General features: G+C 30.9%; 1 protein-coding gene across 21 annotated transcripts in view; it reads left to right on the top strand.

Moving 5' to 3' along the window:
• Positions 1 to 15,498, top strand: part of LOC145277872 (uncharacterized) — a 623,323-nt gene that overhangs the window by 575,152 nt on the left and 32,673 nt on the right. For all 21 annotated transcript variants that reach the window (XM_080129852.1, XM_080129859.1, XM_080129853.1 and 18 more), the window contains 3 exons: positions 1,053 to 1,197; positions 3,184 to 3,257; positions 14,877 to 14,984. In XM_080129852.1, coding sequence (XP_079985978.1) covers positions 1,053 to 1,197; positions 3,184 to 3,257; positions 14,877 to 14,984 — 327 coding nt within the window. The remainder of the gene's footprint in view (positions 1 to 1,052; positions 1,198 to 3,183; positions 3,258 to 14,876; positions 14,985 to 15,498) is intronic.

Raw genomic sequence — 15,498 nt, 5'->3', positions numbered from 1 at the left:
AACATAATCCCTAAGGTTTTATCTATGGGGTTATTCCAAAGATAATATCTATCCAAATAATTTCCAGACTATTCTTAAATTGAAAAGAACTATCAGAAATCAAATCCAAACAGTGCAGAGAGAGAAGTGTGTCAGTTATTAACAATTTTGCATACTGTATCCAAGTGTGAATATGATCAACTGGTGATAAAGCAGAAAAATTGGTAGACAAGTCAGACATGGACTGAATTTTATTTATAACAAATATAGTTGGATTGCAGAAAGGAATTATAGATTTCATTTAGAATTTCACAGATAACATTCATAAGGGGTTATGCTAATATAAGATACCTGTGCCTACTTTTGGTTTTTCTGCTGAAGAATTTGAATCTGTTATTGATCAGCATTAAATTCAAAATGATTGTTCGCTTACATTAACAAATGTTTAAAAAGCCTTTTTTTTGTTATATTATTTCTTTTTAGTTTTAGATTCTAGAGAATAAAAATTACTATCGGAACAGTAGTAGAAACTCGCTATGAAGCAAGCGAACAACAGAAGATGTTGTATTTGAGAGAAACAGCTTACCTTATAGACTTGTATATACTGATGTTTATTAGCTGTTTTCTTTTCGGATAAAGTTAATGTCAAGAGAGAGATAAAGTGCCTTTCTAGGGCTTTCCTCGTTTAAGTTTTATAGGATGGGGCTTTTTTGGGGGGTATGTCATAGTTTTTTCTTTCTTTTTTGCTTAAAACAGTTGAATTCTTTAGTTTTCATTTATTTATTAACATTTTCCTCTTCACTTTCAGGATTTTTTTGTCATTTCTTTTAGTTTTGAAAATTAAAATTGTTTTCACTTTGTATCAATTTAATTTTAGGGAATAAAATAGCTGATTGATAACATTTATCAATATATTTTAAATTTGCTATTAATTTCATAAAATTATTTAATTTTTTTCTCATGTTCAACAAAATGAATTTTTTGAAAGAATTTGTTTTACAAAATTAGAAAATATACAAATCTTTCATTTCTTGTGTTATAAAACTTAAATTTTTCTAAATTTTTCTGCCTAGACATGCTTTCGATGAAGACCGTGTGCCAAATTTGACCGATGAAACTTACTTACAAGACATCCACAGTATTAGTTCTCTCCTCAAAATGTACTTCCGAGAATTACCAAATCCTCTCCTTACATACCAACTATACGACAAATTTGCTGTAAGTTTATATTCAAATTTTCATGTTCAATTTAACTTTAATTTTATTTAATAGTAGCTGTATTTACCTAGCATTGATCAAATGGAGACTTGCTGTATGCATGATTGATTGCCAAGTTAAGAAGAACATAATTCAAAATATATTAAAAGCCACATCCTATTTCAGGATACACAGCACGTTACCATCTAAACCATGTTACCATCTTCCGAGGAATAGACCAGAGGCTGGATTTTGGGAGGCATAAACACTGTCGGTTTAGATTGCTAGGCAGACCAAACCTTATTCCTTGGAAATACAGTGGATCTATCAATTATCTTTGCCTCACTCTTAAAATTAATATAGGATTATATCAAAGCCTTTGGGTAAACAATGTTTGAAGTTTTATCTTTATCTGCTAAAATGAATAGGGATTTTGTTAAATAAAGATATAAAAATTGAATTCATGCAGATTTTAAAATAGACATGCTTAAATAAAAATTTTATTGGTAGCAGAAATTGAAAAAAATGATTAAAGTAATTTAAATTATTAAAAGAACTAAACTGAAGCCTGGAATCAAGAGTATATTAAAAAGTAATCATAAAAGCTATTTCATAAATAACTAGCAGGGGTATCTTAAAGTTTTGGTAAGTTGGTAGGATCGAACCCGAATCCTGAGGCGAAGTTGGAAAATAAAATGTGAAAAAAACATGACACGTTAACCGCTTGGCCAGCCAGAATGAGTTACTGAAAGATGTTTGAATTTATTTAAGTAAGAAGAGAATTGACAGGTGGCCATACAGAAGTCGTAGTTAACATTTTGTGCGAGCGTTACGACGACGACGTAAGCAATAGCTATTCAGCAGTTAACATTTTTTGCGGGACAGTTTTTAATGAAGTCAATAACCTGGTTTGTTTGTTTTTACCTAACTTTGGGGAAAAACAGCTCCCCCATTTATTGGGGGAGTGGCACGTCTTGAAATGAAAGCAACCATCTGATATGACGACGGTAAGCCAACATTGATCAAACATTACATCGCTTTCTAGAGACCACTGGCCGTGGACCAGGATTCAAATCGAGTTTCGCTTTTTTTATACCGAAAAATGAAAGCAAACATGCGGCGATCCCAAAATGTCGAATATTTAATGTTTCAAAGTCGGGCAAATTAAATAGACGGGCGACCTCCGTTCATAACTTGTAGATATTATGATTTCGACGTGATATAAAAAGTTTTAAAAATGAGCGACGATCTCGAGAAGCCGCCGAAAAAATCCTTTTGCGGGCATACACAAAAAGCAAACATACATACATACATACATACATACATACATACATACATACATACACACATTTTCGCTTTTATATTTACAGATGAACTATTTATTGTAAGTTGCATTTAACATTAAAGCCTTAATGAATATTGCATTCAGTTTTATGTGATAAAAAAAATGTTTACATTTTTTTAAATAGCATTTTTTATTCATTTAATTTTCAGTAGTTTTAATTTTGAATTAAATCAATATTTGCTTATTAATAAATACAAAAAGTAATTTACTGTATTTATCAAAGTTACATTTGTATAAGAAAGATACATATGTGATCATAATTTTATTAATCTAGAGATGTGTAGAGATGGTTTAATGGTTACAGGTTTGTACTGTAAAGGTATGAATCCAATCCTTCCTCTAGCTACAGATGAAATTGTAGGGTAGATTGAACTCACAAGCTTTGGAAAACCAACTAGTGTTGGAAAATAAAAACTGAAATCTCATAAATTGTGGTTGTTCTGATGACTAACTAATTTCCTTCAAAAACTGTCATGAAATCATTTCTTTCAAAGACCGTGTTTCAATCTTCAATTGTGAAAATGAATTTTAAAAATATTTCATTTTTTTTTTTAATTTTCCAATTTAAATTTTCCTAAATTTATTTTTAGACATTTTCTGTTTAATTCTGTTTGTTCTATTTTTGATATTGTCATTAAAATATTTTTAATTTTATTTTACAGAAAGCAGTCCAAGATGAAGACAAACTTCATCTTATTCATGATGTTGTACAGCAACTTCCTCCTCCACATTACAGGTAGGAAAAAATTTGCATTTCTTTCTTCATCCTCTTTCCCTCCTCCTCGCACAGTCTTGTTTGAATCTTCTAATATATAAAGTAAAATCAGTCTGTTTATTACATTATTTTCATTGATAGCTTTTTGATAGCTTCAAAGTATATAATTGGCCCTGTTAGTGGGGCATTAGAATACACCGATTGCTCTCTGCAGAAAATAAAAGTTCCTCAATGGGGCCACCTATTGGCCGTTGGTGTTGACCCATGATGCCTTGGGGCAGAACTATTGTAGTTGAGAGACTTGGAGGTCTGGGATTAGGCACCTTCACATCCCAACTTTGGCCCTTTTCTAGGCTAAACGGGAGGTCGTAAAGATCCAAACTGATCAATCAGCTGGTCAGGTCAAACTACATTGACTACTACTAAAAGACAAAAAAAACTTGGAAAAAGAAAATACAAAACAGTAATTTTGCTCTGAAATATAATGAAAAAAAATTACAGAACACTATAAGATACAAGGCTAAGGGTCAATCATCAAATGTAGAATTCAAACCGAGACATGGCTGCAAACTAATCATTGATTCACTTAAGTTTTTGGTGCCAAACAAATCTAATAACAGATGCTCAAGGTTTCTCATTTGATTGACTATATTACCTATGTAGTCCTGACCTGTCAAGATGATTGAGTTTTCCCCCTGATAGGTCCCTATAGCAGGCTCCAAGGTGGCCAGGGAGCACAAGTATTGAAAAACAAAAATAAACTCCATGATAAACAATAAAAAAAGCTCAAATGAGCCCTATCTGATTCAGAAATGAAGAAAACATAGAATTCCCCAGATTCTATATAATAGAATCACTGGAAGAAACTCCTATGTCAAAACTATCACCTTTCCTTATCAGAAAATTACTATCCAATAAAATAAAATAAAAAAACAGTCAAACAAAAAATTAAATGAAGATTCAAAGTGAGAGAACAGAAAAAAATGAAAACTTTTCATAACCTCAATATCAAAACTAGTCCACATAAGAAACTAAACCAATTAAAGGGAGTTATCAGAAGCAGAGAATTAGCACTTGCTACTTTTGAAGAAATTCAGTAAACAATCAAGGAGTTATCAATTATGAAATAATTTTTATCAAGAAAAATAATGAAAAGATATAAACACATGCTTACATTCAACACACCCCAAATTCTACAAAAAATCAAAATTGGATATAATATAGAACTTGTAGAAATATACACCCCAGATCTGGATGTTTTAAATGTCAAAAATTTGACCATCACAGAGACATCTGCAGAGGTTATTCCACATGTGCAGATCAAGTGTGGATCAAAAAAGCAAACCACCATGAATAAAAATGCCATGAGATCAAATGCCTAAATTGCCAAGGGGATAACCTTGCTTACTTTAAAATATGTGAACACTGGGGAAAAAGAAAAAAATCTTAGAAGTAATGTACAAAAGAAATATACGCTTACCAGAGGCGAAAACACTAGTCAAAGGATACATGAAAACTAATGCCGATGCAAACTTAGTAGAAAAAAACTAACACCCCAACGAGAAAGATAAGTATAATGAACTTATAGTAAAAATTATTCACCTGGAACCAAATGGATGATCAAATTTGCAAAAAAAATTGTAAATACATCTCCCAAAATTAGAGGAAACAAAACCAGAAACCAAGAAAGATACAAAATAGTCCCCCCCACCACCAAAAAAATAAGCTTGCTAAAGATCAAATCTTACTAAAATTTCTCAAAAAAAAACAAAAATAAATAAATAAAAATAAAAAAATAGAACCATCTAAACAAAAATGGAAAATATTCAATAATAATTGAACTTGTTGATGAAATGGAAACAGAAAGTCCAAATCAACAAACAGATACATAAAAACCAGAAAACACCCACCGATCAAAAACAAAAGAAAAAAAAAAAGATCAAAACAGATAAGAGATCTTGATCTAACTCTAGAACCTCAAACAAAACTAAAACAAAAGATCAAACAGAAGACAAACAGAAGAAATGGAAAAACCTAAACCTGACCAAAACACACAACTGAAAACAGATTTGAGGAAATGGATACAGAAGAACAAAGATCATATACTAACAATTAACAACAGTTAACTGAAAGGAAAAACAAACAATAATATTAAAAATGCATAAAATAATACAATGGAATTGCCAAGGCTTAAAAACAAACAAATGAACTTCTCATACTCTTAACATCCAGCTGCCATTTGTCTTCAAGAAACCTTCTTGAAACAAGATCAGTTAATAAATAACTACACCCAAAATAACATACATAAATCCATAAACGAAGCCTTTGCGGGTGTATCAATTCTAATCAAGAATATCATGCTACAAAGTTTAATTCAACTGCAAACCAAATTACAAATAACAATGGTTAAACAACCCCTGCTTTATCTATATTCTCCCAGAAACAGACCTGACTGCTCTCCTGAACCAACCCCCAAAACCCTACATTCTCATGGACAATCTTTGCAGTTAAAACATTATGGGGTAGCTAAAATGCTAACAAAAAAGATTTAATTATTGAAAATCTCATCAACTAAGAAAACTTGTATATTTTCAATGATCAATCATACACTTATTTACACTACTTGCACTTTCTCTATCATTACAATTCCCTCACTAGCCCTGAGAAACATAAATGTCAATTATACAATGACTTATGTAGAAGCAACCAATTTCCAATCATATTGGAAGGTTTTGGCATTGAACCCTAAAATAAGAATTAAAAAAACAAAAACAAAAAACAGATGAAACTATTACAAAGCCAACTGGAAAATATTCCCAAAAATGTGTCCAAAATAAATTAAACCCAGGCACAAATATTTCACAAGAAGATCATACCTCCCATTTCACCATTTGAAATCGCCAAAGATAGTATACCAAGACTTGCCAAAATAAACATTGGTACAATAAAGACTAAAGAAGCAATTTGTACCAACCACTTAACATTGAAAAGCTATAAAAAGAACTCTACGACAGAAAATGTAATAAAATATGAAAAACTCAGAAAGTCAAAAAGAACAACATGGAAGAATTTTGTTTCTAAATAACAATACCGAAACAAAATAGTATGGAAGATGATTCACAAAATAACTGGGAATAACAACTATCCATTAAAACATCTTATACAAAATAACTCAATGGCAACCACTAAAGAAGAAATTGCAAATCCCTTTGTAGAAACTTTGCAAATATTTCTTCCTATCAGAACCACTATAAACCAGAATAATATTAATCAAGACAACACATCAAACCCAACTAAGTTTAAACAAATAGTTTTAATAAGCTGCATGTGTAATACATTTGAAAGAATGATCAACAAAAGACTTGTATGATACTTGGAGACTAACAACCTCATCACCGAATTCTAATCAGGCTTTATAAACAAAAGAAGCATACTATACCATTTAATGTGACTGGGAACATTCATATGAAAGGCTTTTATTCAAAAGGAATGAGTGTCTGCAGTCTTTGACTTGAAGAAGATTTTTGATGCAATATGGAGATACGGAATCAAGAAGGACTTGAAAGAACTAGGACTAACAGGCAAACTACCTATACTTATAAATGACTTCATAAACAATAGGTTTTTCCAGGTATGAGGGAGATGCACCTTATCAGATATCAAAGATAAAGAAACAGGAGTTCCACAGGGAAGCATCTTTTCAGTGATTCTTTTCAACATAAAGGTCAACCAGATGGTTAAAAATATCTCATCTGTAATCATCTGTGTGGATGACTTTCGGATTTATTACAGTTCTAAATATATGAACAAACAGAAACACAACTTTTGCATTAACAAAATAAATAAATGGTCTACTAAAAATGGTTTGAGAATCTCCAAAATTAAGATAGTTATGTGTGGCAACACTGAAAATTACACCAAGACCCTATTTTGAAATTAGATAACTTTAAAATTTCCAAAGTCAATCAACATAAGTTCTTAGGGATAATATTCAGTAATAAACTACCATTCATTTCCCATATCAAAAACCTAAAAATCAAATGTAATTAAAGAATCCAATTACTAAGCATACAATTACATAGCATACAAATTGGGGTGTAGATAAAAACACTACCCAGTCAGAGATTAAATAATTAAAAATAAACTACGATTAATGTAAAAAATGTATAAAGATTTGCGCATGTGTATAAGAGCAGTTTTAGTCAACTAGTGTTTGGCAAGTTTTGATTTCTAATTTTGACCCCTTAACAACTATTTTAACTGGCTAAAGGCCCACAAAAAATGCAATCTTTTGAGCCACCTAGCATCAGAGGATACGGTTTGAAAAAAATGGAGACAGACATAATGAGTTCCATAAATGAGATTAGTTTCAATATTCGTTGTTTAAAATCCAGGGTTTTTTTTTCTTTTCTCTCTTTTTTTTTTTTTTTTTTTTTTTTTTTTGTAATGCACAAGATAAAAAAATATAAAAATATTTTTACTCATATAACTACATAATGCAAAATTGAAAAGAATTTACATGACTGAAATAGAAATTAATTCCTGAAATTTTACAGTTTACTCTTAAAATTATTTAAAAAAAAAAAAAAAAAAAAAAAAAAAAAATTCTATATATAAAAAACAACTTGAACAATTTATGTGACTTTTTTGGAGTATGACATTTCCATTCTGTACATTATAAAGATTTTTCTGTATTTTTTTTGTTTTCTATACATAACTGTAAAATTATTACATAATAACATTATGAAGCCAGAGAGTAGGAATGCAATAAGAAAAATAAGCAAGAGAATTGTTGGGAATTGGAACCTCAATTCTAATGTTCACATTAGCCATCAGGGCAAGCATTCTGAAAGCCTTATAAATTAGCAATATATACTTTTATGTGCCAGGACATCCCAGGTCAATCGATGCATGTGTGAAGAAATGATATGGCTAAGATGATGCTCATGTTAAATTGTAATTTCTTTCAATTTTGACTTCTTAGCAACTATTTTAACTTGCTAAAGATCAATAAAAATACTGAGTTTAGAAATTAGATTCAAATTTAATGGGTAAATTTGAAGTATTGCTTTTAAGACAAAATAACAAAAAAATTTTATGCAAGCAAAATTCAATTTTGAGTAATCAAATTTTATGAACGTTTTTTTTTTCTTTTTTGGATTTCAATGAAACCAGCAATATAACTAGCAATAACAAGTTGATTTTTTTTCTTTTTAGATAATTGTTATTTTATCAACTTGCATGAAAAGAGCTATGTAAAAGATGCTTAAAACCGTTTGAATTATGCAAATACCATCAGTAATTCAAAAGTTATGAGAAATTTATGCTTTTCCATGGACATTTTTCTTTAGAAAAAGTGGGCTAAATTACGGACCTCAACATGTCAAGAAATTTGGTAATTTTGCCACCATTTATCTATCTTTCAAAAATAAATAAATGGTGGCGAAATTACCAAATTCAACATTCATGTCAACATAATGAAATACATAATCAATATAGGGAACTGATAAACAAACTGATTACATTAAACATTAAAGAATGGCCAGAATTTCAAAATAGCCTAAAAGAAAAATACTCAAATCTGGGAAACAAAATAGAAATAACAAATCCAAACAAAGAAATAATATTCCATCCACAACAGAACCATTAAAAAAATTATCACAGAAACCAACAAAACAACCACCAGAAATTAATAGAAACATAAGCAATGATAAAACAGCAAATAAAGAACGTTCCAGAAAAGAAGAAAACCAAACAATAGACACTCAAAATAGATTCCAAATTCTAGAAAAAATGGAAACCGAAAACACCCTAGAAAAAAAAAAAAGAAACCAAACACAAGTAATCAAGAGGTAAAAAATGAACAAGAAGCCAAAACAGCAACATCTCAACCAAGATCTAGATCGACGTCCAGATCCAAACATAAAAAAAAGAAGAAAAAACCCAGCAAAACACTTCACCAGAGACACAAACTCTGACAAAAGATAAACCCTCTACTTCTAAAAACTAAACAACCTCATGGACAGAAATAAAACACAACAAATTATGTAATGGAATTGTCGTGGAATAAGATCTAACTATAATGAACTTCTTATACTTATCTCACTCTTCAACCCAGCCATTGTCTGCTTACAAGAAACCTTCCTACAAAACAATAACCATTTCAAAACACCAAACTATGAACAATACAACCATTTCCATAACACAGGCCTTCGTGCTAATGGAGGCACCTCAATTCTTGTAAGGAATAACATACCTCAAAGCAATTTCTCTGTCAAAACAAATCTCCAAGCAATTACAACTCCAGTCATATTACATAAAACAATCACAATCTGCTCAATATACCTCCATCCTCATGAACCAATAAATGAAAATGAACTAGAAAATTTAATAAAACAACTACCTTCACCGTTCATTCTCCTAGGAGACTTTAACTGCCACAGTACGTTATGGGGATGTGAAGTCACAAACTCAAAAGGAAACAAAATTGAACAACTAATTAACAAAAATTACTTGTGCCTTCTCAATCAAAAAAATCCCACATACTTAAATCCAACAAACAGATCAACTAGTGCCATTGATCTTACCATGTGCGATCCATCAAGCTTCTTAGATCATACATGCAGCAATTACGAAGAACCCTGTGGAAGTGATCATTTCCCTATTATAATCAATTACAGTAACTTTATCCAAAACCACATACCCAGGTGGAACACAAATAAAGCCAACTGGGCCAAATTTAAAGAACTTTGTTCACTAAAATTAACAGAACATCAAATCCAAACAATAGAAGAATTCACGGAAGTACTCATAAAAATAGCCAAAACATGCATACCCAAAAATTCTCCTCCTGGAAAAAAAAACAAACCATGGTTCAATCCAGAATGTAAAAAGGCCATTAGACAGAGAAAGGCAGCCTTAAGAAAATTTAAAAAACAACCCACAACAAACAACTTAATAGAATACAAACACCAAAGAGCTAAAACTCAAAAAACAATTAAAGAATCCAAAAGATCCTGCTGGCAACAATTTATCAACAAAATCAACATCGCCACTAAACCCAAAACCGTCTGGGAAATGATTAGGAAAATAACTGGAAAAGATAATCCGAATCCAATCAAACACCTTTTCACAAATAAACAGAAAATAACTGATAAAAAGATATTGCTAACACACTAGCTAAAACCTTTGCCGAAAATTCATCATCAAAACACTACAATAGACAATTAAAATACAAAATAAACTTTAACTCCAAAAACCAAGAGCCTTACAATGAAATCTTCTCACTCAATGAACTAGAAACCGCCATAGAAAAATCCCATAACTCAGCTGTAGGACCAGATGATGTGCACTACAGTTTCCTTAAAGAAATTCCACCAGAATCATTAAAACTCCTTCTCAAAATTTATAAAAAATATGGGAAACAAAAGATTTCCCAGCTTCATGGAAAAAACGCAACAATAATATCAATACCCAAACTGGGAAAAGATACATCAAACCCAGAAAACTACAGACCAATAGCTCTCACAAGCTGCCTATGCAAAACGTTCGAAAGAATGATTAACTACCGTCTTATATGGTATCTAGATGACAACAAAATAATTTCTAAAATCCAGTGTGGATACCAAAAAAATCGAGGATGTATAGACCACATCATTAACCTCGAAAATTATATCAGAGAAGCTTTTATCAATAAGGAACACGTAACATCTGTTTTTTTCGGTCTTGAGAAAGTATATGAAACTACCTGGAAACACGGTATCATAAAAGATCTCCATTGCATTGGACTAAGAGGCAGACTATCTGAATTTATAAAAAAACTTCCTAACAAACAGATCTTTCCAAGTTCGCATAGACTCGACTTTATCAGACCCACAAAATCAAGGAGTGCCCCAAGGCAGCATATTATCAACAACTATCTTTAACATAAAAATCAATAACATTATAAAAGAACTCTCTCCTGATAGTCATCGCTCCTTATATGTAGATGACTGCTCAATCAGCTACAGATCTAAATACACTCACATTATTGAAAGAAAACTACAACATAACATAAATAAAATTAATAAATGAGCAACTAAAAATGGTTTCAAATTCTCCAAAACTAAAACAAAATGCATCCATTTCTGTAACCAACGCAAACTCCACCCTGACCCAACCTTACAAATTGAAGGCGAAAAAATTCCATTCGTAAACGAACACAGGCACCTGGGAATCATTTTTGACAAAAAACTAAATTTCATTCCACACATCAATCACCTCAAAACCAAATGTAATAAAGCATTACAGCTCTGAGTCATTGCCCATACAGATTGGGGAGCTGACAAGACCACACTACTCAAACTATATAGAGCATTAATTAGATCAAAAATAGATTATGGTAGCTTCATATATCAATCCACCAGAAAATCATATCTAAAAACCCTCAACACAATATGCTACTCCGGACTAAGACTAGCACTAGGAGCATTTCCAACCTCCCCTGTAGAAAGCCTGTATGCAGAAGCACATGAAACTCCTCCAATGCTTAGAAATCAAAACCTTGGTCTAAAATACTACACAACATTTACAGCCAACCCCACAAACCCAGCACACAATAGCACTTTAAATCCAAACCGTAAACACCTTTTCGACCAAAAAGAAAATGCAATCAAAACCTTTGGACTTAGAATAAAATCGATTTCCAAAGAAGCAAATATACCTATAACCAAAATTCATGAAACTGTCCTACTCAAAACCCCTCCCTGGAAAATTGTATCCCCTAACATCGACCCAAGTTTAAGTAAATATGAAAAGAAACATACTCATCCAATAACTTATCCTGATGATCACGATAAAATCAAAGAAAAGTATCCAGACCACACACGCATCTATACAGATGGGTCTAAACAAAATAACGCAACAGCCAGTGCAGCAATATTCAATAAATTAATAAAAAAAACAATCAAACCTCCCAAAAGAAACCTTAATCTTCAGTGCTGAAATACATGCTCTAATCCTAGCTCTCAAACTCGCCTCCAATAACAAAAAAAAAAAAAAATTTATAATCCTTTCAGACTCCCAATCTACTCTAAAAGCGATTAAAAATAAAAAGATGGACAACCCCCAATCGCAAAGTTACTCCAAAAATTGACTGAATTAAACAGTAAAAAAGAAATCATTTTCTGCTGGATACCGAGCCATTCCAATATCAAAGGTAATGAATTAGCAGATTCAGCAGCAAAAAACGCCTTAAATCTCCCAATTGATGCAAATTTTAAAATTCCATACATAGATCTAAAAAGACGTATCAGTGCATATACAACAGAGAAATGGCAAACCTGCTGGAATGAACACCCTAACAATAAACTTCACAAAATCATGCCAAAAATCAAAAAAACAAGACCAAAATACGAAATTAAACAGAAAAGAAGTCAAACTAAAAATAGGCCATACTCACTTAACCCACTCATATCTCCTCAAAAAAGAAAGCCAAGCCATCTGTATATCTTGTCAAACACCACTCACAATCAAACACATATTAATTGAATGTACTGATTTTGTAACAGTAAGAAATCGATTCTACAAAGAAAACAATATTAAAGAGTTATTTGATAAAAAAAATCCCCACACCATACTCTCATATCTTAAAAAAATTGGCCTTTATAAAAATTTTTTAAAAAGAACCCTTTATACAACACAACGGTCCTGGATATGACCTAAAACTATATCCGATGGTGAGGCCCCAGCTTGCGGGCCTTGGGGAGTGTGGAGCCACCCTTTAATTGCCATTGCTCCCAGGTCCACTCTGACCCAGAGTGGTAGTACCTGTTAGGGTCCCAACTATGCGTTAAATAGAATCTGACTTAAAAAACAAATAAGCTCCATTAAAAAATCGTTCCTCAAAATCACTAGATTCGGCATTAAATAACCTGAAAAGGTTGATATGCCATAAAACAACCAACCAACCTCAGTTAAAAAAAAAAGGTGGGGGGTGTTTTACAGATTCAAAAAAGTGGTCTTGACAATGAGTTAAAAATAAATTCAAGTTTCACAATATCTTTTTTATTTAATTGTTAGGTGAAAGTACAGAATAGTTAACAAAAAACACCCATGTTAAGAATGGGTTTCTAAATAATTCATTAATAATTATTTCAGCATGGTAACATAAGTGCATAAATACCTTTTGTTTGTTATATATATATATATATATATATATATATATATATTTTTTTTTTTTTTTTTGACCACTAAAAAAACAATTCTACCTTAAGACAAATAAGAAGTTAACGCATGTACTTAGTACATTTTGTTGTTTTTTAACGCTTTTAGTGCATGTGTACGAAAAGCGTTAAAAACAACAAAATAGTTTTGTTTGGAAATCAAATTTGAAAAACTTGAAAGTAATATTTTTTTTAAATTGACGAACTCAGAATAAAAAATGACTAGTCTAGTCAGACAGCTTTCTATTTTTAAGACAATACTTTAGTAAGCTCAGCGTATGACGTGCTTAGCAACCATTTTTCTGTAAGTGATTTGAATTTCTATAAAAGATAACATTTTAAATAAAATTCTGTGCAATTAATAATTATCAAATATTTACATATTATACATGAAAATAATTCTGAAACTATTATCTATATGAAAATGGATGATATATGCCGATTTATCTTATCAATTTTGAAATATTCCGCGTCAACTTTGCTCGGTCGTAATTTTGCTTCCTGTGGCCGTAAAAAAAAAATCAAACCCCAGTAGAGATGGACTTCTATGTTTATATAGCCTGTAAAATGTCAGCCATATCCAATCAAATTTATCCCCGCGCATATGTATCCAAAAGTAACGCATAAAATGAAAACGTTGAAAAAACTGCTTCCCATTTTGTTGTAATTTTTTACCGTTTTTTTTATTTTTAACTTGGAGCATAAAAACATTGAACGCATAAAAGAAAAATAAATTAACATCTTTGGAATGCTTATTCTATTCTCTTTCCATCAATATAATTCTTTTTAAAAATTGACCCACAAATAAAAAAGATATGACTTAGGTATGTAATATTGCTGATGTCCACGAAAATACAGCATACGCTTGTAATGCTAATATAACCATAATGTATGTGGCAAAAGAAGATTCTAACCTGGCATAGGCAGATATCTTAATTTCAGATAATTTCTAAATTTGGCATATAAAGTTATCTTGTGAGGTTTTAAAAGTTGGACCTAGATAATATTAATGTTGGTATATCAAACTTGGATTTTGACTAGCCAATTTTGATTATATTTTAATGTTGTACCATAACATACTTTGCTGTAGTTTATTTGAAAAATGATATAGACTTGCCTAGACAACTGGTATTATGGAAATAATAATCACTTGTAACTGAAAAATCAAAATCAACAACTTTTCTTCCTTATTAAAATTTTAAATACAATTTTAATAAGGAAAAGTTGTTGATTTTGATTTTTCAAGATTTGTGAAAAAAAATAATTAAAAAAAACTAAAATGACTCCATTGTATCCTGGGCAGCACTAAGCTGGTACACGAAATAAACTTAATAAATCCAACTTTTATTTATTTTATTTTTATTTGAGATACATCTTTTGCCTACAAAGATTCGACTATTTTTGTGAGTTTCTATCAGTATTGTCTGTTTTCTTGTAGAACAACTGAATACCTCATCCGACATCTTGCTCGTGTTGCTGGACATGGACGTGATACGGGAATGCATTCCAAAAATCTTGCCATTGTGTGGGCACCCAATCTCTTGAGGTCTGTGATTGTTTTTAATTCTTTTGCTTTTATCCTTCATCTGATTGTTGTTAGCCAGGTAGATGTGGTTCTCTCTCTAGTCACCTGGGAAAAGAGAGGAAAAGAGAGAAGATTGGTGATATAAAATTCTAAGATGGTTTATAAATCTTCTAATATATAAAATTATGTTGACCAAATTTTAAAAATTGAACCTAAATAGTATTTAAGCTGTCAAATCAAATTTTGTTTCTAATTAGTCAGTTTTTCCTTTGTTATTGTTATATCATGTTATTGGTAATAAATTAACATACATTTCTACAATTTATTAAAACGAATACTTAATCTGCTCTGCCAGTTTATTAATATTATGACAGTCTTAAATAAAGACATAAAAAAATCAGTTATGGGAAATAACTCTTTAAGAATTCTTTAAGAATTAGTATTCCTTATTTATCATTTTAACTTAGATATTGAATCTAGCAAAAATACATGGTTATAGTTATAGAGAACATAAAAATATTTACAAAACAAATTT

Source organism: Euprymna scolopes, chromosome 6 (assembly GCF_053919585.1).
Source record: "Euprymna scolopes isolate OS-2025 chromosome 6, ASM5391958v1, whole genome shotgun sequence".
In the NCBI taxonomy this organism is placed as follows: Eukaryota; Metazoa; Mollusca; class Cephalopoda; order Sepiida; family Sepiolidae; genus Euprymna; species Euprymna scolopes.
Note: the sequence above shows the minus strand (reverse complement) of the source record. Positions and strands in the feature narration are given on the sequence as shown.